Source organism: Mycteria americana, chromosome 15 (genome assembly GCF_035582795.1).
Source record: "Mycteria americana isolate JAX WOST 10 ecotype Jacksonville Zoo and Gardens chromosome 15, USCA_MyAme_1.0, whole genome shotgun sequence".
NCBI lineage: Eukaryota > Metazoa > Chordata > Aves > Ciconiiformes > Ciconiidae > Mycteria > Mycteria americana.
Window position 1 is genome coordinate 12058813 of NC_134379.1, and position 22144 is coordinate 12080956.

A 22144-nucleotide genomic window follows, 5' to 3' on the forward strand; every position below is an offset into this window, starting at 1 on the left:
CTGCTCTCTGGAGACAGCTGACGTGGGGGAGCTATTGTAGCACTGAGTGAAACCTGGCTGCCTCAGCCAGCCCTCTTGTAAGAGAGCTGCTTATATAAAAGAAATTCAGGCTGTTCCCTGGACTCTTTGCTCTCTGGCTGTAACTGAGGGGCGGGGGAGCAATTCTCCTCCTAAGCAGCCTGGCTTCCTTCCCTGCCTGCTCCAGTTAGCCCTCCCCAATCTTGGCGCTGGTGGAAGGAGAAGGGATGGAGGAAATGGCTTTCCCACAGGGCACTGAGTCCACAGCGCAGATGCGTAATAAAATGAAAAGATAGCTTTCTGTCCAGGAAATTGCAGCAGAGCTGCTCTGGCCTCACATAGCAAAGCTGCTGAGAAGGAGCAAAGCCCCCAAAGTCAGCCTGTGCTTAGCAATCCAGAGCTTTGCTGCTTGCCTTAGAGGATGAAGAAAAAAGAGGAAATGTTTTTAGAGAGACTAGCCCTTCTTCATGAGATGGCATGTCCTACTCCAGTCAAAGGATAACAAGTATGTTTTTTTTATAAAAAAATTATCCCTTCTTTGTTGGTGCCAGCTCAAACTGAGCATAGGCGGTCTCACACGGCCAAGGAAGACAACAACCCTACATACTGGGGTCATCTTGAATCCCACAGAGCCCCATCACATTAAATGCCATCAGAGCCCTCTTCTGGCAATGGCCTGAAGCAAAGTAGTTGGTGAGAGATGGGAAATAAAAGCACAGATCATGATGGTCAAGATGTGACATGGTCATGACATGCAAGAGCCCTGGCCTGGCTTTTGCAGACTCTTAGAAACAGTGAGCTGCTCTCCCCATGGCTGGCTGCTCCTGGAAAAAATGAGAAAATTAAATCTGCAGGTGGTTATTGAATACAAAGGCTTCACCTCTTTCTCAGGGAGTCCTTAAGCCACAGATTGCCTGAAGCTGGGAAGGACCTGGGGGCAGGTATCACCACGTGCTTGCCCTGTTCTTCATTCTCATCCGTGGATGCCAGCACGTGGTTGCCATTGGAGAGGCCAGTCATAGTGTGTGTACAGAGGCAGCTTGTTGTCATAATCTGTACACGGCACAGATAAGGTATGTGTCCCTGCAGAGCACAGCGCAGAAGATGTGATTTCCCCACTGGGGAGGCACTGCTGGACACGGCACTTCTGGGGCCATGGGAGCCTGCAGGCCTGGGACACTCCAGTTGATAAGGATGCCTGGAGTCAATCAAAAAGGACAAGGGAGAAAAAGTGCAGTCAGACTGCATGACCCAGCGGTTGCTCTCTCTCTGTCTCGTTAGATGTGTGTAGTACTCCCCGTGCTGCCTTCAGCCTTTGCAGGATGCCCAGCGCTGGCTCTTTGCATGCCCGGTGCTCTGGGCATTCATAACCTTCTGAGATGTCCACAGCCAGAGCGGTGTGGACTACAAGGGAATGGGTGGGAATGCACGTGGGAGGTGGATGCCACCACATGGGGCAGCCTGAAGCGCAGACTAATTTTGGCAGGCTTGGAAAATAGCAATTTTGACTTAAAGACAAATTTCTACAGTGAGAGTCTGTTTTGTGTGCTGTTCCAGGCTTTGGCTGAAAAAGTAGAAATATTCTCCCTGGAAATGTCTGATTAGAATATAATCACCATTTTCGTACTTCTTGGTGCTTTTTGAGGCTCTCAGTTACAGGGAATGGTAATTGGTTTCTTCGTGTTAGAATAAAATATCTGAGTATATGTGTTTGTGAGTATGTATACACATAAATAAATGAAAACATTAATTGTTTTTATCAACATGCTTCATTGGGAAAAAAAAAATCCTTATAAGCTCTTTTTATGGCTAATAGCTATTTGGGTGACAATCTGTCTGAAACCAGCATTGTGGGATTGTATCACTTCCACCGCAGTTATTTCTAATTGGCAAATCAAGGACAAGAGGAGTGAGGGAAGAACGGATAAGGACCGTGCTCATGTTATTAAAATGCAATCTCAAAATTGGCCTGTGCTGAGTGAAATGTAGTGCCACTAACCAGGCTTGCAGTACCTTTTGCGGGGATTGAGGGCATCATTATTCTACAGAGGCTTTCTTTTTTTGAGGAGTAAATTAATCAGTGATTTTAAAAAGGGTTGTAATATGAAAATAGAAACACGTGGATATTAGGCGATCTTAAACAACCACTATGCATTTGGGGACTTAGAACTGAAATTCTTAAAATCTATTAAATATTTAGTGAGACTTCTATACATAACAGGACGAGGGAAAGCACAGAAGTGTGGTAACCGCAGTACTATCAAATGAATAAACAGTATCCATTCAGATTGGACACATGAAAGTATTACTGTATGCTTTTACCGCCATCTCTATTCTGCACCTTTCATTCAAATTAATAATATTAGTTCCTAAACTTTGTAAATAAATCAATGAACCGAGTCTATGACCCATTCAGAGGTGTTTTGGTTTGCTTTGATCCAAAGACTTCAGATGACGCTCCTACAGCAAAGCTGTAGAGCATTTTGGGAAACGACTGTTCTCACCAACTTCCGGCGCGGCTGAATTCACTTGACAGATTTGACTGTTCAGAAAAACAGTGCTTTTACTGCACATTGGAACTCCTTAAGGTTTATCCTTCGACACTTGGCAATATGCCTGCGATGCCCAGCTCTCTTCTCCTGATTCAGCTTCTCTTTTATAACTTTATTGAAGATCTTTGATCATCTGAAGTAGAGACTGGCCTTTAAAAGACTCCTAGCCACGTCCTCCTTGTCCACCAACCTGTTGTTCTTACAGACTCCAGCCACAGTTCAAGTCCTTGTGTGCTAGTTGCTGCATGGACAAAAAAGAATATATACCCTGATCCATCTCACCTGTGTTTAGCTGTCTAGTCTAGCAGAATCACATGATGGATGGTCCCATCTCCTCCATGCTTTAAGGAACCTAGAAAACATCTCAGACTGGGTTTTCAGTCTGGTACCTGTGGACACCGGCTGTCCAGGAATTATTTTACAGTGTCTGTGAAGGGGGAAAGAAAAAAAGTTCTTACGTGATGCACAGTAACCTAACTTGGAGAAGTTTCTGAAGGGATCTTCTCCTCAACTGGAAAATTTCACAGCACTCGGAGATTAGAAACATCTGAAAAACACCATAGTAGACATTTAAGTTTAGAATATCCCTAAAAGTCCTGGTGTACAAAATAATTCTTTGTATTCCAGTATCCTGAACGGGCCTCATCTGAGGTTAGACTGCCGTTGCACTAGGAACCATCCGCATGTGTTGTGACAGCCTCTCTCCTCATGTGAGATTGTATCTCAGTTAGACTACATGAGTTGTAAAAGGAGAGAACAAAGGTAGATAGCACAGAAATAACTTGTCAAGATGCTCAGTGGAAGAACCAGGACAGTATGTCACACTTTCTCTACCCTCGCCCAGTGCTGTCCTCACTGTGACCTCCAAACATCTGTCTTAAGCACCTCTGCACAGGAATTGCAGAATAATTCAGGCTGGAAGGGAGGGCTGTAGTCCACTTCCAGCTCAAAGCTGGCCAGGCTTCGGAGTCAGATCAGCTTTCCCAGGCACTTGCGCAGTCAAGGGTAGAGAAAAGAGGCTCCACAACTTCTCGCGGTCCCAGTGCTGGATGCTCTTGTGCATCCTGGCTGTGGGAGCTGAGCATAGGGAAGGCATATTTTCCTGTTCACAGTGATATAGATAGTTTGAAATCAAAATAGTTACAAAACCAGAGCTCGCTGTAAGGTGCACGGAGGAGGGAGGACCGCAGCCCTGGGGTGCTCGCAGCCACGCACCCAGCCAGCTGGCACTGTAGGCGCAGAGGGGCTATGGCTCTCCTACGCACCCCTCTGCTCCCCAGGATACTTCTGGGGCTACATACTATGTACATCTGCAGGGGAAAAAAGAGGAATTTGGGGTATTTCAGGTTTTTCATAAGCACAAACAAGCCTAAACACCAAAGTGGTTGTGTGTCCGTGTGTTTTACCTTTTACATAAAGCTCCCACGTGGACCCGTCAAGTGCAGTCTTACGCGTGATTGATTTACAGCAATTTTGTGTGTAGCTTAACCTTCAGCCAGCGTTCAGGGCAGTGGCCAGACACCGTGACAGCATGGAGACCCACCTAGCTGTCCCTTCTGGGAAAGATGATCAAAAGGACATCCTAATATAGCAGCTTGTGCCGCCTCCTCTGCAGCGCGGCAGCCAGGTAATGCCAGAGTCACCTGGGGACAGCGCAGAGCTAACGCTTCATTTGGGACTCGCTGCCGTTAAATTGCACTGAAGAGGTGCGATATAATGAGCACAACAGCCAGCCGGCATTTGCTTCATGAAAAATCATTAGTTGTGATGCTCTGCAAAGTGGTGTCCATGCTGTGACCGGACCCCAAGGTAAGCGGAAAGAAATGAAGGAGATGCTTTATGGCTGGGCTTTCGGGAACGGAGAAGCATTGAAACGTGCTCCTCGGGAATGGAGGGCCAGCTGTAACAAGCTAATGGAGTCTGCAAGCAGCAGAGGTAGGATTTCAAAACTGCTTTGATCTCTACCCTGGTAGTTTGGTGCCGCGGATCAAAGGAGCAATTTGCAATGTGGGTTATAAGAGGACTTAATGTGAAGCAAGGTGTTTTCTGGGCAGCCATGAAGGACACTTTCCTACCGTAGCGGTGGGATATATGAGCATGACTGATGCCCAGTTAGGGGTAGGCAGAGGTGGATGTGGCTGTGCTGGGGAAGGGTTACTGCTGCTCTTCTGGACGTTAATGTCATCTCAGATCTCCTAACGGAGCTGCGACCAAAGGTGCTCTTGTACCAGTGGGTTGGGTCACCCTAAACAGTGCAATAGTAAATACGTTCTGCCTTCGTTGGGTTTCGTTGAATTAGGCTTAGGGAGGGCAAAATGCAAGCAGCTTTGCCGGCAGATCTGGTGTATTTTGTTAAGGTACCCTGTGATCCTTTGATTGTTATAAATAATCCAAACATGTAGATAGGGAAAAGCATGAATTGACCAAGATACGTTTGCCTTTCTCATGCCACTAACACAAGGCCCTTTGTAACGTGGAGGACATAACACCCGGGCGTGCAGATGTGTCCACGACAGCCCTCACCAAAACCATGGGAATCCTTGCTGCATTTGACACAAAGCTGTTGCTGTTGCTGGTTAGAGAGGCTGAAATCCTGGCTCTGGGAAAGACAATGGGAGTTGGGCTGCTGGTCTCAGGGAGGGCAGGACTTAATGTCCAAACAAGGCTTTAATCAAGATTAGACCGTGTAGGAACAGTGTTAGCACTATTATTAATAAAAATAGGAATGCAGCTCTGTTTTTAAACAGTGCTGTGTATAACAGGAGGAAAAAAGACATTTTGCGTCACACACATTTTTGCTTCCATCCGTTCCAAATCTGTCCCCACTCACTGCACAGCCTCGGTCCTCTTGGCTTTGTGTGCTAGTTGAAGGGTTGAATTTCTGGCTGCTGTGAGCAAGTTCGAGTCCTCTGAAATCAGTGGCCATGCACCCAGAGTATGTCTACATCAAGGAAATGCTGTGGTCTTTATTAAACCAACATCTAACAGTGAGTGTGAGCCCTGGCCGCTTGCTCTGGAAACTTTTGAAGATGAAAGAGAGAGTCCAGATGGATGGCCACCAAGGTAATTCGATGGTCTTGGAGTGTTTCATGGACAGATCAAGCAGCTGCGCCACTGTTATCGCCCTAAACGCTGCACCCAAAGACAGGGCTTCCAAATTTAAAATCACAGCTCCAGCTCAGCGGCTGTTCTGTCCTGACGGGAAATGTTTCAGGAGTTGGCCAGACTTGAAGGAGTGATGTTCAACAGATGATGGTGCCTACCACCGTTGAGATGAGCAGCTGTTAGTAGGTTATTAATCTTAGAGAGCCTTTGCACAATGCTTTACCTGCACATGTACCAGAATTTTAACATCGTTTTTTTAGCGGAGATTGAAGGCTGCCTGTGACAATCAGTTACCAGTGGTTTTGCTGATGATAGCTTCAGAGCCACAGCAATTGCTCAGGCTTTAAACTTTCATACTTGCTTTGAGTTGCAAAGTATTCATTATTTCAAAGTACGAGACGGCTCCACTGAAGAGGGGATTTTAACACTGCCAGAGGAAATAAGCAGATGGCAGAGTGAATGGCAAAAATATGACAGAGCTGCCCTGGTCTCTAACCATCTGGTTTGGACCTTAGTTTAACATTTCAAACTTGCACTCACTAAGTCCGTCTGCAGCAGACTCGGTGCTGGGAGGGGAAGGGCGTTGGGCAGGAGCACGTGACAGCCCGCAGCGTAGGATGGCTTACTGCAGTAACATGGGCAGATACTTTTTCCCCTCCAAAACAAGGGCCAGACGACAGCTAGCTTCCAAATTTCACTTGCCCTGCCTGAGCTGCCCGGAGGTCATTACTAAAGTGACAGTCAAGTGTCTGGCAACGCAGCATCGCTCTTGGTTTTGGCAGGGGCAAGAAAACAGGTTTTGTGCTGGCTCCCTCCAACTCTTCTGGACATCAGTTCTGAGCGTTGCCTCCTGTCTGACCTATGATCAAGTAAAATACAGCAATAAAATCCAGAATGGAGCATTTTTCAAAGGAGCGTAAATACCTGTGGTTCAGACACATCCCACCAGCTTGGAGCTCCTTCTGCCTGGGCCGCGGCTGGGTGGCAGAGCAGGCTCCGTGCACCAGGGACGGGCAGGACCCTTTGAAGCCCCTCCTAAGAAGAACAAGATCTAAAATGAAGGTAGAGAGCCTTAGATAAACCTGACAGTTTGTTTCAACACTGTTGTTCAGAATCCTTTCTAGCATAATGAATGAGAAAGACTGTGGCAAAAACACTGTCAGTCTGGCTTTGAGCACTGACAAGGCGTAAAATACCTCGTGTGTGTACGTGCCTGTACGTACTCACAGGCAGTCACCCCAAATAACAGACACACACAGACACTGTGTATGTTTCCTCTCTCTGTATTTGCATGCTCTAGTTTTAAACTCATTAGCTGCTCTTTTTGATGAGTTACTTGAGCGGTTTTCTGCAGAGAGGATAGGCTGAGTCACATTCCATCGTCTCCATCTATGAGCATCTATGGAGGAGCTCGGCTTCCTTCCAGCGCCTTCCCCATCAGTGTCTGATGAGAGGATATCTATAATTACAGATCACAAAAGCCACAGTCGTGATGTGCTGGAGTTAAGAGGACTGGAAGGAGCTCGGTGGAGCTGAGGTGCTGTCAGCTCAGGAGCTGCTCTATCACGCGCCTGCCTCTCTCTGCATAAATAATTCTGTTTCAGAACTGCCTCTTATGGTTAAAATGATACATGGCACCTTCCCCCTCCTCCTGCCGCTCCCCACGTGGAATCATGTTAGTCCGAAGAACAGTCTATGGATAATTTTCTCTAAAGGCTTTTTTGCATGAAAAATAGATCAAAATTTTGTTGAACTGTTTATGCTATTTTATGTTTACAGCTTTGACAGAAATGGTAATAGGCAAATGAGATCAAGATGCTTTTGGCACATTACTGGCAATAAAAAAAAAAAAAAAAGAGCAACTTCCAAGTAGTTCAGGATCAAATCCTGCAGGTAATTTTTGTACTACGAGCTTACAAAGCCCAGCATGTTCTTCTCCTTCTGAAAGGGCTTACAGGTATTGTTGCTGCTGTTTTTAAGGCACTTGTCTTTTACGAGTCTGTAATAATCTTTGCATTATACTATTACAACATAATCAGGTCCTTGTCATGCTGCCAAGGCTGATCAGATAGCATCAGCGTACTGAGGAATTTTAGTACTAAACTTATTAGGAGAGACCCAGATTTATACCACGATAGTTGCAAACCACTTCAGAGCTTTGTGCTCTGCAGGAATGCGGGACTCGGCCATGGGGGAGCTGGGGATAGAAATTTTGGCTCCAGCTCCAGCCAGGGCTGGGAGTTGAGGTGTGAGAGCATCTCTCTCGTTTTACCAAGCGTTTGCAAGATGTGGATTTAAAAATATTCTGTTCCTCTCTTTTTTTTTTTTTTTTAATAATTTTTCAAAGCACTGAAATGACAAAGCTACAGTCGCCCTGGTTGCTATAGTTCAGTTTTGCAGCAATTAAAATATCAGTCCCAATGCACTGAGAAGCGAAATGCTTCTTTTCAGTAGTTTTTCCGAGCCAAGAGGATGTGGACGCTTGTCATTATGGCTAATCCTCTCCGTGCTGTGCTTTGTGATTGGAGTCTTTTAAATGTAGCTTCCCACCAAGCCCGTTCTTATGTATCTTATCTGGTGATAAAGTCAAATCAATACCTATTGTAGCCAGGAATGATGCACTGTTTGGAACAGGTGGTTTTGCATTTGTTGGAGAAGCACAGCATAAATTTTTCATTGGAAAAGCCTCCAGTTTGAGCAAACACAATTGCGATGTGTATGTATCATTCTCCTTGAACTGTGGCAGCGCAGAGAAATCACTGCTTTGCATTGACGTGAAGCTTGCTTTATTCTAACATCTCCAATATGTCAAGTGTTAAACTATTTATGTTCCTTGCCAAGTTAAGAGGATGAAAACCATGGCTATTACCTGGTATTGCTATAGGTTAGGATTTGTGGAGTCAATTGTGCACCTGAGTTCCACTCTTACTTGGCATTTTTAAGTGGCCATTATAAAAGGAATGAATTTAGTAGTCTCAGCAGGAAAGCTAAGACATTTGGACACTGGACAATCTGGACATTTCTGTTATTGGTCTGGCACAACATAGACAGGAACCTGTCCAAAGTGGTATCATCCATGGTGATAAAATGTGAGAGAGGGAATGCCGAAAAGAAAAAGAATTTATTGTTTTAAATGTAGTATTACCCTCTTCTCCCACTTCCATTCTCTGCTTGAATGGACATGGTCTGAGATGGTCAGGTGAGGACATGTGCATTCAGAAATCATATTTTAAGGAAATGGCAGATGAATACCACACCTGATCTGGCTGCTTGGCCCTGATCATCTCGGAAAGGGTTTCTGTGGCCTCATGAGAGAGAAAACAAATCTACAGGTTTAGCAATGAAATTCCTTTTCCCGTTTCAGCTGCAGGATGCCGAGTCTCTTTCACTGCTTCGTAGAGGTTTCCAAGATAATTTATTAGTTGTTCAGGATGAAGTTGTGTTGAGATTTCCAACAAGAGGGGGGTCTCTGTTGGGTCCATCAATGCAGATGTTGTCCCTACCCGCATGGCATTGCCGCCTTCTGAGGCCGACTTAACTGGAGGGTTTGTCCCTCCTTGCAGTTAGAAATGTCTCGCCATCCGGTTGGTCTGGTTGTTGGTCTGGGCTACAGATACAACACTGCACCTTTGCTGGATCTATAGCAAAATGGCCTCAAAGGTGGTACATTCACTGCTTTTGTATAAATTCTCACGCCACCAGTCCTCCCTTGATGTGATCAGTGAAAATCCACATATTCAAATTAAAAGGCAATCCTCTTCAAGGAGTGCTGGTATCCACCTGCAGAGATCATGAATACTATATTCCACTGCGGTGGAAGTAGAAAGTTCCCAAAGAGAGCTGATTTTCCTTCTTGGTTTTTTTTTCCCCTCTGTATGTGGTTTCTTAACCACCTTCATGTAATTCAGCTTAACATTTCTACTAAAGTTCCTGCTGTGATTGTTATGTGAGATAGTGGCATTCACAAGAGCTTGAAGGAGCATTTCAATGATGATATAGGGTATAGTGTATGTGTGTATATATATATAAAAAAATATAAAATATTATCCACCTTGCTGTGAGTCATGCAACTTCTGATTGTCACCCATAGACAGGCATCAGCTAATGGCGTGGAGACGTTTATTTACCAATATTTGGATTTAACAGGCTCACTGTGGTGTGTGTCTCTCACTGCTATATTAGAAGGACCTTGCGCCGGGGTAATAAAGGTACTACTGCCAAGTTATACTTGTTTTAAGTACCAAACCATAAGGCTTTCTAGAGGAAGTAAGACCAACACACTGCCTTTGCTCTGTGTTGAGAGAATGCCTAAATAACAGCCAGGTACTGTATCACCTCTCTCTTCAAGAGGGATTTCAAGTGTAAGGGGTGGTTGCTCCCAAAATGCGGCGTGTTTACCTCTCCTTGCACAAGCCGTTGCTGTGGGAATCCTTGGCCCCACTGCCTGGGGGTGAGGAGTTAGGCTTGGGCTGCCCTGCCCCACGTCGGCATTGCCCGCTCGAGTCTCGTCCCCGCCGTCGCTTTGGGCACAAGGAATTACAGAGGTTTTGGGGAGCGACTTCTTCATCCCATTCCTGACCCCGTTGCTGCTCTGGCATCTCAGGGACCAGGATGTGGCAGCGCAAGCTTCGCCCTGGGGACATCCTCCCATGCTGGCCTGCGGGGACGTGGGATGGAGCACAGCCAAAACGGGAACAGAAAGGGCAGGAACAGCTTCAGATACATAGCTGGAAATGTATCTGTAAAAGTGTTGTTTCTTCTGACAAAAGGAATAATTTGGAGAGATACCGTCTCTCAGAACTATACAAGGGAGCATGTGGAGAAATGATTATTTCTTTGCCTTATTTTCTGTTTCTCGATTTTATTATTTAGGTCTTTGTTCTGATACATTCCTTATTATTCTAGCTGCCTGGGGTAATTGTGTTTTTCCCTTAACTTAGGAAGTTACTTTTAAAAGAAAGGAGGGGGGTGAAGATAAGGCAAAGCTGTTAAATGGGAAATCTATTGCTAATTAAGGCAGGGTTTTGCTAATCACCTTAGAAATGAAGTTATCAGCTGAAAAAGCCTGGAGTTTGTGTAATGAAAGTTAGGAGCGGGTTTTTTCCCCCGTTTCCTTCTGTCACAATACATTCAGAGATTAAAAGTTTACCTCGCAGACTCATCTTAACACCATTAGACATGATGTCTCTTTGCATTAACTGCAGGCAGGCTCTAGCTGTTCTAGGATATATTTCAGTCAGAATAGTTAAAATTTGGCAAAGTTATAAGCAACTAAAGTCAGGATCCTTTAATGGGAGCTGTCAGTGTTCATCACGGATGTCACGCTATGCTCCAGCTAGAATGCCACGTCCAAGATCCAAGGTAGTCACTGTCTCTTCTATTATTATTATTATTATTATTATTATTATTATTAATGATATCCCAGGGATGAGGAGGAAGCACAGCGTTATATAAGGCAGCGACCCAGGGGTGCCCAATAGGTATGGTTTTTCATCTGGAGATGCTGATGGTTGAGAGGAGAAGGTGCCGTGCTGGGGCAGGGCACCGTCCTGGCACTCCGCAGGCTGGAAAGGGGCGAGGGACCGGCCCCAGTGCTGCCTCTGACCTTGCAGATCTTGCAGAGGTCCTTCTCTCTTTTTCTGATGTGGGCTTTCTTTGTGCAAAAAACAGATGGTGAGCCCGAATTCCCTTGTACGGCTTGCAGCCGCGTGAAGAGAAGAGCAACGTACGAGTTACTCTACTATCCCATGGGAAGCAGCCCCTGCGTCAGTATTTTCGGATGAAAATACTCAAGTTAATAATTTTATCTTCTGCTTCCCTGCCAGTGGGCACCACGGCATAGCAAGGACTGATTGCAGAAAGCTGGGGAGGGGAACAAGGTTTTCTTAATATATATGCATTAAAACCTCTGTTTTCAAAGTTAATTTTTTCGCCCGTTCTTTTGCTAGAGCTGGAGCCGTGCCTTCCCCTCTGTGTGTCCTTTGCTGCTCAGCGGGTGCTGGCGGGACTTCAGTGCTGCTGCACCTGCACCCAAGGGAGGGAGCCCCAAGGGGTCCCCGCTCCATGGGGTGAGAGGAGGGGGACAGCACGCAGTGGAGGGAGCGGCTCTGACCTGCCGGAGATGAGAGGGTGGGACAAGGCAGCAGCCCCCCATGCTCACCAGCATCCTCCTGCTTGCCCCAAGAGGCATCCAAACACATCTTCTGGGTTGCTCCCTCCAAGCAAACCAGGCCTGTAAAGCACTAATAGCACCAGCACTGCCAGCCTCAAGGCATGAGCCTGGCCAACCCCTCCAAAGTATTTCTAGCCCCGCTCGTCTGGGGAGCGCAGACGATGCCTTGAGCCTGGTGTAGCACAGGACGGGCTTTTGGCACCCTCCTGGGTGGTGGACCTCCTCTGGTCCTTTTCTGCCTGGCTGGCTCCTTTGACATCAGGCAGATTGCCAAAAGCCCTTTTGTTTAAATAATGCTCCTTGAGAGTAATTGCTGGCTCTGGCAGACAGGAGCAAAGCAAATTGATAGCTGCAGTATATTTTTGAGGGCAAAGGGGATCATGGATAGTAATTGTTCTTAACTGCTTAACACTTTGAAAATGGTTTCTGCAGCTGTCGCAATGAGCTGCTGAAGCGAAATTGGGATTTTCTTGCTGTCTCTATTACGTGCACAAAGGACCATCGGTAGGCTGCATTTTGTGAGCAGTCTTCCATTCTCCCTTCATTACCAGAGTGCAGTAACTGCAGGGGACGTGCACTTCCCCAGGCAATGCCAGGGTGTCTCCTCCCTCGGCTTGCTTGCAGTCCCGTCCAACAGGCCTGGTCACCGCTGTTCTCCGGAATGCTCCCAAATGCTACGTTTACTCATGTCCTAGCTGTCATTAGGAATGATGTATAGAGTGCTCCACAAGAGCAACGTAAAAACAACTCTTTGATTTTGCAAATGGAGGCCTGAAGGCGGATGGCAGAGGAGATGCTGATGCCTTGGTTGGGAGGTGGAGGAATATGTTGCTATTGAGTATTGCCGAGTACTTGCACGCCCACACTAACATGCAGGTACGCGTGCACAAGAGAGGTGCCTGGACCTCCCTTGTAGCTCTGCTGCTGTATTGCAGCACACAGAATCTGCTCCCAGATAATTTGGGGGATAATTTTGGGTTATCCCCAGTGCAGGTCACTGAGATGCTGGCTGTTTCACGCATGCTTTCGCACACCCGTGACACCTTCACGCTTCTGGGCGATTAGAAAGCAAAGCTGGGTCGTCCCATCACTGGAGCAAGGTGATGCAGTCTCATGCTAACCAAAGTTTGCCTCCCACATGTGCAAACACTTCTAGAAAGTAGATGGCCGATGCAGTTTCAGCCGTCCTAGGACATTTCACTGCTTCAGAGGAATCGCTGCTTTTCCATGCTGAATTCTTAGGACAGTCACATTTTGCTTGGAAAATAATTGCAAGTGTATTACCCGCCAGCTTTCTGAAAAACACATCAAAGACCTCTGGGTGATGGATTTGTTTTCTGTTTGTTTCTCTGGGATTTCTTCACTAGAATTTAGTTTTAACTGGTTATTTATAAATCCAAGCATCTTTTTGTATGTTTGATTACTCCTGTGTGTAGACTGATGGAGAAGTTATTGAGTCACCGTCATTTACTGGAGGGGAATGCTTCTATTTTTAGCTCTGCGTCTCTTTACGGGTGAATGAATGGCAAGCTAATAGTTGTGTTGAAATTTGAATGTCAGAAAATAAGGGAGAAACTTGAGACTTGCTCGTCATATTTAACCTGCTGGGTTACATACTCTATCTTGAGTCTTTAAACATGCCTTTACATCCCATCCATGCATATTTTATAAAATGAAGTGATCATGGTTTCATCCTTTGTAGGAAGCAATATAAAAGACTCTGCCTTGTTAAACAGGCTAAACATGAATTCATTTGACAATACCTTATTTTTCTGATTGGTCGTAATGTTGTGCTGGGTCTTGATTACCCATCTACTAAGAGATAATTCTTCAAGGAATTAGCAGAAACAACATGCTGGACTGATTATTCTATTAATGCTGTTAGTTGCAGTAAATAGAGCATCTTAAGTGATTGTAGGTTTATTTGCTGTGAACATGAAAAATCTACTTAATAGGAAGGTCATCTATTTGTTAAAGGTCTTTGGTGGGACAAATGGCTGCTCAATAGGAACATAAATGAAGGTTCCCAAAGATCCTTCTGCCCTCAGGGTCTGAGTGCCACAGGGGTGGAGTTGCTGCAGGCTGGGACATTAGGGCCAGTGAACTCAGCGGAGGCGGCTGCCTCTGCGCGTGTGTGCACGACTGAGTGTGGCCTTCGCCTGCGGCACATGGACACAAGTGGCCGAGATGCATCAGGGCATCAGCCAGGCAATGACTTCCAGCCTTGCTGGAGGATGGAGAGTCTGCTGAGCCCTTTTGGTCGCGGTGTCTCGCAGCTTATCTCATGTTGGCGTCAAGAGAACAAAGTCTGGGGCCTTTCTTGGGGCCGTTCACCACTCCACAGTTGTGGTTAGCAAGGACAGAGCATCACGGTGAGCTTGTAGGGCAAAGACACCTCACACTTCGTGGCCATGGAGGATATCTCCTGGATTGCAGTCCCTGTGCTGTCACCTGTGGACCTGTTCACGTGCATTTTTGCATGTCAGCAGGAACAGAAAGTCCTTGCCAGGCCGCGTGGAACAAGCAACGTCTTCGTGGGGCTGTGGTTTACTCCTCTGTACACTGAGGACAGTGATGCCGGGTGCGACTTGGCCGTTTCCCGTGTAATAGTTGTCCTTGCTCCCGTTGTTACCAGCAGAAATGGTTATGGATGCCTGGTAAAAACAGTTAGATTTTTTAATTTATAATGACAATTTAGGCTTTATTTAGGAGATAGAAGTATGGTCTTTCCTTGCATAAGTGCCTTTTTTGAATTACATTTTGATTGATCTCTCTGGCACTGGCTTGTGGATACGTATATGGCCAATGCCCTTTGCACAATGCCCAACACTTTCTCTCTGAGGTTGTTACAATATGTGTGTTTCAAGATGGTTTGTACAGATATTCTAGAAGTCTAGGAAAGCTGTCTAGCATAAAGCCATGTGAATTATTTAACTAAAGCACAGAAAGACAATATTGCACCTTGACTGCTAGAGGCAAACTTGCTGGAAAATGACATTTTAATTACGTCACGGTTTTTACATTTTTAAAATAATTATTCTGATCTCAAATCAGGACAAAACCTAACAAATCCCCCCAAAACTACAAAAACAGGTGGTGCTGGGGATCTTCCAGGACTGGCACTTTTATTCAGCGTTGCGGTTGAACCCAGCAGCTTTGGGAGCACCTGAGGGCAGAGCTCGATGCTCCTATTTCACCGAGACATTGAGAAACTAAAGAACTGAGCAGGCAAGCAACACAGGTGGTTTCTGTCAGACTATTGCCTTGGGAATATTCCTTTGAAAATATGTATATTTTTCTTTAGAACTTCCTTGTTCCTTCTTATTTGCTTTGCCAGCATGTGGCCTGTTGCAAAAGTTCGAGCAGACCACGTGGACTTTGCTGGCCAGAGGTGAGTGTGGTTGAGGCTGGATAGGAGGGATGGGCATGCCCCTCGTCTCAGAGATCAACTCTGAATTCTCTCTGGAGGCATGAAATTGTGTTTAAAGGTGTTCAGAACGGTCAAACAGCAGAACAGGAGTAAGATGGGATTTTTTTGCTGCATATTTATGCACCAGCTAATAAATGGGGCTCTGATTTTTTGATGTGGGCTCCTATATTCTGCAGCAGTCCAAGTGAGAACAGCACGAGGAGCAGGATTACCCCAAGGGAAGACGTCTCCCTGCTGTACTGTCCCTTACGTGTGTTGCCTGGCTCGGGAGGTGCACGTGCCCTGCGTTGGATGTGCTAAACCCACCACTGAGAGATTAAAAAGGGCAGCTGATACAGCCAGGAGGCTCCTCGTGGTGCGGGGAGAGCGGATTGAGCAGGGTCAGTAAAATTTAGGGAACGCAGATGGGGTAAAAGGTGGTGAGCCTGGAAGAGATCCCAGAAACGATGGGTGTTACAACAACTGTGTAAAATGATAATGCGGAGCAGACTGCAAAATAGGCAAAACTGGGATTATTAGGCCTGTTTGGCATATGTGTTTGTAACGATTGCCCGGTGCCTGGTGTACTGGATACGCGTCTTTAATTTAAGATAAATAACTTCTTGGTGAAGACAAACAGGGAGGGAAGAACTTGGGTATGGCGAGTCTTTCTGCAAATTCCCTTTCCGTGTGATAAAAAGAAGATCTCAAAAGATTTTATTAACTTGTAAACTGTGATTTAAGGGAATTTTAAACAGCATGTGAAAGAAAAATAATGAACAAATGTTTTCAAGTGGGAGAAATCTGTCCCTGCCATATGTTTCACTGAGTCATCCCTTCTGCAGGAGGAGATCTTGCAATTGTTTCAACTATTCCAGTCGCTAATCTTTTTTATTTAGTAGCAACATCACTGTAAACTCAGCACCCGATCCTACAACGCATTAATACCACGTGCTGGATATAGACCTGATCCCTCTAAAGTTGACACGTGTTTTGCTCTGGGCACGGGTTAAAGTATCCCTGTGTGTCTTGCCGTCGAGCAAAGACCAAACCTGGCCGTGGGTTTCCACTTGCCAGCTAGATGATGTGATGCTCTGTGCTTGCCAGGATATTATAGAAACCTCAAAACCCACCACTTCTTTCTCTTTAATTTATACGTGGACCCTTTGCATCACGGCAGAGCCCTGTCCTGACGGTGTTGTGCGGTTGCGTTGCAGGTGTGGCTGTGCGGCGGCAGCATGGAGGTCCTGCCCTGCTCCAGGGTGGCTCACATCGAGCGCAAGAAGAAGCCCTACAACAACAACATTGGTTTTTACACCAAGCGCAATGCTCTGCGGGTGGCCGAGGTGTGGATGGACGACTACAAATCGCACGTCTACATCGCGTGGAACCTGCCGCTGGAGGTATGGCCGTTGCACCCTGTCCTAAGTCTTCACTTTATTGGGTTAAAAACTTGAATTATAGAGCATTTAGCACCCCTGGGTGAAGGAGAGCCTTAAATACCTGGGGTCGCATCCCCAGCTGTGGAAGTCAGCAGAGCTCCCTCGGCTTTGACAAAGATACTGCAAAACCTGCAGACTTTGGAGGAATTCCTACAATTCCCATCAGCGTCTTTATTTTCATTTCTAAAAATTAAACCTGTATTGTAGTGTTTATCTACCCGTTGAGTGTTTACACAGCATGAGTTTATGTCATTACACTGCTCCGCAGATGGAGTCTGTCTGTAAAGTCAGTTGGCAGAAGATTATTAATATCAGCATCATTAGTGCATGAGGTTTTTTCCTGCGGCTCAGGCAGGTTCGTGTCGCATGCAGCCCAACTTGGGTTTCCCAGCTCACAGATGCTGTCACTGCCCAGAGCTCTCTGCGGACGGTGTGTGGTCCAGGTGCCTGGGCTGTTTGCTTTCCCAGCGTTGGGAAAGTCGCGGCCATCAGCGCTTAGAAACCGTGTTCAGAGGTAAAGGATGGGAGGTCAGCGTCTCACAGAACGAGATCCCCTCCCAGCAGCACCGTGTGCGAATGCACCAAACCCATTCTCTTTAAATAGCTTTGGTGGTTATATTTATTTCTGCACAGAAATGGTTAGATTTTCTTAGACCTGACATGTTATTTTTCATGTAAATCCTGCCATGTCACAGCATGGGGAGTCTTTGGAAAACCATGGGGTCCCACCAGCAAGACAGGCTGACCATGCCCAGGGAACACATCCTGCATGTGGACCTCTCTAGGTGATTCCCTGCGCTTCTGCATAAAGCTCTGTAGGCTCCGGGAGGACTTTGTGTGGGTCCAAGGCTGCTGCTTGAGCTCTGGTCTCTGTGCAGGTAATGTCTAATCATGAAACCCAAGAGCATCTCCTGCCTCCCGGCTCGGAACGCTGCCTGGAGCGTGCTGGGAGCACCCCCGGCCAGACCAGTCCCCCCATCTCCTGCCTCCGGTCCTGCCAGAAGGAGAAGAAGGGGTGGTGGGGAGGGGGAGGCAGGGGTGCTCTCCAGGTGAGGGGTGAGATGAGGGCTCAGGGTGCCCTGCAGAGCCCCCCGTCACCCACTCTGCTTGCAGCGTACTTAAGCACAAGCGCTGGGCTGCTCTGTTCAAGTGCGAGGAAGAACCGTTGTCACGAGTGGCCAGATCCCGTGTGAGCAGTTATTTACAGCCACCCTTTTGGTGCTAAAAATAAACATGAAATATTCATACCCTGCAGATCACACCCCTGCAAAGAGCCGCTGCGGTCCTGATCCTGCTGCGGCAGCGTCCCTGGCTGGCAGCACTGTGCTCCGGGGCATTTTGAAAAACATTAAAACATAAAAACATGAGCTGCCGCTGTTTTGTGAGGAAAGGTTACATCTGGGGAGAGTTACTGGCATTTAGAACCACAGTAGTCGCAGCTTTGTACCGCATTAGAGAACAACAGGTACCTGGGAAGGGTCGATGAGCTGCCTGCGCTGCCAGTTTGTCGTCCTGGGGGTGGTGGAGAGTCCTGGATTAGTTCATTATTGAGAAATAGAGGAATAGAGATGGAAAGAAATGCTGTTTACCCAGCGAGCGGCAGGAGGGCACTGGCTGTGACGGGCACCGCTCCAAGCGTTTGGAGAGGCAGAGAGTTGCCTGCAGGACTGAGCGATTTCAAGTCTCTCTTAAAAATCCAAAGGTCCAAACACCCATAGGCAGGGATCATAAATTACTGCGGGTTCAGCCCCGATCCTCGGGCTGGTTCCTTTTTAGAGGTGAGGCACCGTGCTCCTGCTCAGGAACAGCTTTGGAGCGCGGCAAGAAGGGATTAAAATTAATTGGGAAGCCGCAGGTCCTGTATGGCTCGGAAAAGGCAGCATCACACGAGTCAGCACTCGGGGTGGGTCTGGGGAAACAGATCTGGGTTACTCTAAAAACAATTTGAGATTTTTGTATAGGTCTTAGCAGTAAAATTGAGATTTAATTTTAGAGAAGCCTTGTTTGATAGGTGGTATTGTGCAGGGGATTATGGATATACACTGAATTCTTTTGCGATGCCACTATATTCAAAACCAAGCCAAACCCCATGCACTGAATATCTCGGGTGCTGACTGGTTTGAGGTCCCGTTTTGCTCTGCGTCCCATCTCGCCCACTCAGATTTCAGCCTGTCCTACCTGTCTACACTGAATCATCTTTATTTTTACCTATGAGCTACCAGTCGCGCATTAAAATGGTGTCTTCTCTAAAGCAGAGTGAATAATTCATTAGAAGATCATTACAAGCGTTGTAATGGAAAATTGCTTTCCCATCTGTATTTAATGATCACTGGAAAAGACAAGAGCAGGAGCTAAAATAGAGTAGAAACCCAGACACCTGTCGGAAGGAGTAAAAGGGCTGCAGTGTACCTTTGGTTTGCTTCACCTGGCTGCTGCATCAGTTCCCCAAATTCTATAATGGAATAAAAGGTTAAAGGGGGGCAGCTCTCTTCAGCCCCTGCTCCTGGCTCCTGTAAGATTATTCCTCCGGGGACAGATATCGCAGCTTTGTCTGCTTTTAAATCAGCTCGAGCAGTGGGGTTCCTCTCTGTCTCCAGCGAGAGTATTTCAGCACATAATTGTCCAAATTGTCAAGAGATTTTTCTGAGGTTCAGCCTGAACTTCTCTTCTCCTGTAATTTTTATCCTTTATTCTTAGCTATCTGCCTCTATTATATATGAATCTTAAACCTTTCTTTTTTTCCTTCTTTTCTTCCCCCCCCCCCCCTTATTTTATACTTTTAACTGTGCTGTCCTCTGCGTTGCCTCTTAGTAGGGTCACACACCCGTGGTGAGTAAGGGGAAGGGCTTTGGTGCTCAGGGCACACTCAGGGCTTTGCGTTTCCAGGATTCAGCGCGTGACTATCTTTTAAATCCTGATGTACATTTGCCGTTAAGCTCTTCTGGAAGTCCTGTACATCAGTACCTAAACAGGAGGTGAGATCTTTTAAAAATACTTTGTTGTTGTACCCATTGACAAATTCAGTCTTTTTCAGATGCGTCCAAAGCCCAGGGGAATCGGTTGGAAGATTCACCTCTGTTACCCTGCACTTCTCATATTTCCTTCAAAACCTTTTCTTCTCCATTTAGGTTCTCTTTTCTAAATTACTTGCCAGGACCAAAACGTGTCCAGCATCAGTCTGGTGGCCATTGCAAGGATGCCTTCAAAACCTCTGAGAGGAGTACACGTCTCCTCCTCGCTGTGGCTGTGAAACCCAAGTCTTCCTTCTGTGACGATGATTTCAGCTTGGACACACATGCTAAAATTCCCTGGCATGGCTTCTGCGTGGAATTACTCAGCTGTTGGCAGTTTCCAGGCGGCTTGGAAGTGATACCAAACATCAGTGAAATACGCTCTTTTTACATTTTATTTAAAAAATCTGTTCCGTGACGTGCTGTGTCTTTATTTTTCAGAATCCAGGTATTGACATTGGGGATGTTTCTGAGAGAAAAGCGTTAAGGAAGAGCTTGAAGTGTAGAAATTTCCAGTGGTACCTGGACCACGTTTATCCAGAAATGAGAAGATACAACAACACCGTCGCTTATGGCGAGGTAATTAAGGCTGAGCAGTCCCTTAGATCAGACTGGTAATATTTACAGCTGGTGAGTCTCTGATGAGAAATAGCCTCAAAGGAGGGGAATGTGAATCACAACCTACTATTTGTGTATAATTATATAAATTTGTATAAATCTGTTCACAGTTTCTTCTAAAAACCTATTTTGGGATTTATTTCTGATCTTGGAGACCATATACAGTAAAATATTTTAATACCTCATTTACTGAGTTGACAGAAAATTATCTATATTACCCATTGACTCCATGGATTAAGCAGCTGTATGTATATTTTTAATACATGGTCATTTTATAAAATCCTTTGACTTAAACTCAGCCTAATTCCTTACAAGGTCTCTGTAGGATACAGCGCGTTGTCACAACAGCTTAAGGACGAGATAAAGTAAGGAGACTTAATTCAATCTCTGCTGGCTTTGAGACCGTACTGGGAATATAAAAAGAGACATGTATGGGAACTAATAATACTCTGTTGCAATAGGTCTCATGGAATAGTGGCAGTTTGAGAAGCCTTCTTGAAGCACAGCCCGAGCACCCCAGATGGGCATTAATTTTGAGAAAGATTTATTATCAGAGTTACTTAACGCCTTCAAGCTAAAAGCCCCCAAAAAGTATTTTCAAAGGCATTATTGCAGTTGCCCTACATGGGGAGCCTGGAGAGAGGACGTCTCTGCCTTACCAGACCTGGTGGCTGGGGTTCAGTGGCCATGCGGCTTTGTAGCACGAACCCAGCACTTCAGTGCTCCCTGCGGAGTGGGTCCTTCAGTACTTGACGGCTGGTTTGCCATCTCTGCATCTCCTCCTGCATCCCCACGACGATTTGAAGGAGCTCCTTGCGCTAGCTGGACTTTTTTCCCTGCCTTGTTGAGCACTTTGAGATTTCGATGAAATACAAGCAATTCTGCATTGATTTCAGGCTCCTGGCAACATGCTGACGGCAGTCTAAAAATATGTTTGTTACCACCACACATGACCAAATACAAAGAAAACTGTGTTCAAGGAAGTTGGCTCCTTTGAATGATGATTATTATATAAAAGCAGTCATCATTAGGCCCTGTATTTAAAGAAAACATATGGCGCACTAAACCTTTCTCTGCCTGATTATGCCCAGTGATATAGCACCGTATATCCTTTCTATAGCAAGAGAGGCTGGAGACATTGCTGCACGTCAGTTTATTGCTTCTCTCCGAAGAGACAGGGCCATATAACTCTGCACTTTTTATTTCTTACAGCTTCGAAACAACAAGGCGAAAGATGTCTGCCTTGACCAGGGCCCGCAGGAGAACCACACAGCAATATTGTACCCGTGCCATGGCTGGGGACCGCAGGTGAGGAGTTACTCTGCTGGCACCGTCCGGCAGAGGCTGGATGGACAGAGGACAGCGTATGGATGTGCAACGTGTCCGTTGGCTTCTCTCTCAAATTTATAAGGCCCAGCTTCTTGTTAAAAATACCTCAGATACAAAGGTGTGCTTTCCCAGCTACCCTCAGAGTAACTATTTTCTGGATTACCTTAATCATGCCAGAGCTGCAAGTAAAAGCGTAATTTGAAAAAACCTTCCAGACGAGGGTAAATAATGCTGAAAGCAAATAGCCAATGAGCAGAGCAGAGCGTACACAAGCAGAGCATTTGAAGATGTTTCCTTTCTCTTTCACCCACCAGTAAAAACGTACCAACTGGGTAAAGAAAACATGCGGTGCTTTTTAACGGGATGATAACTAGCTGTTTCAGCTTGGCTGGGATTTACCATAGCTAGTTTTCTAGCACTCATTTTGCTTCTCCAAAAGTTTTGGGGCAAACCAAAAGCTTCTTACCCTAATTTTAAGCTTATTGTAG

At 46.1% G+C, this 22144-nt stretch overlaps 1 protein-coding gene across 2 annotated transcripts in view; it reads left to right on the forward strand.

The window, feature by feature from the left end:
• The window catches only part of GALNT17 (polypeptide N-acetylgalactosaminyltransferase 17), a 215632-nt gene that overhangs the window by 179813 nt on the left and 13675 nt on the right, over window positions 1–22144 (forward strand). For both annotated transcript variants that reach the window (XM_075518080.1, XM_075518081.1), the window contains 3 exons: window positions 16474–16659; window positions 20151–20288; window positions 21540–21635. In XM_075518080.1, the coding sequence (XP_075374195.1) occupies window positions 16474–16659; window positions 20151–20288; window positions 21540–21635 (420 nt within the window). The remainder of the gene's footprint in view (window positions 1–16473; window positions 16660–20150; window positions 20289–21539; window positions 21636–22144) is intronic.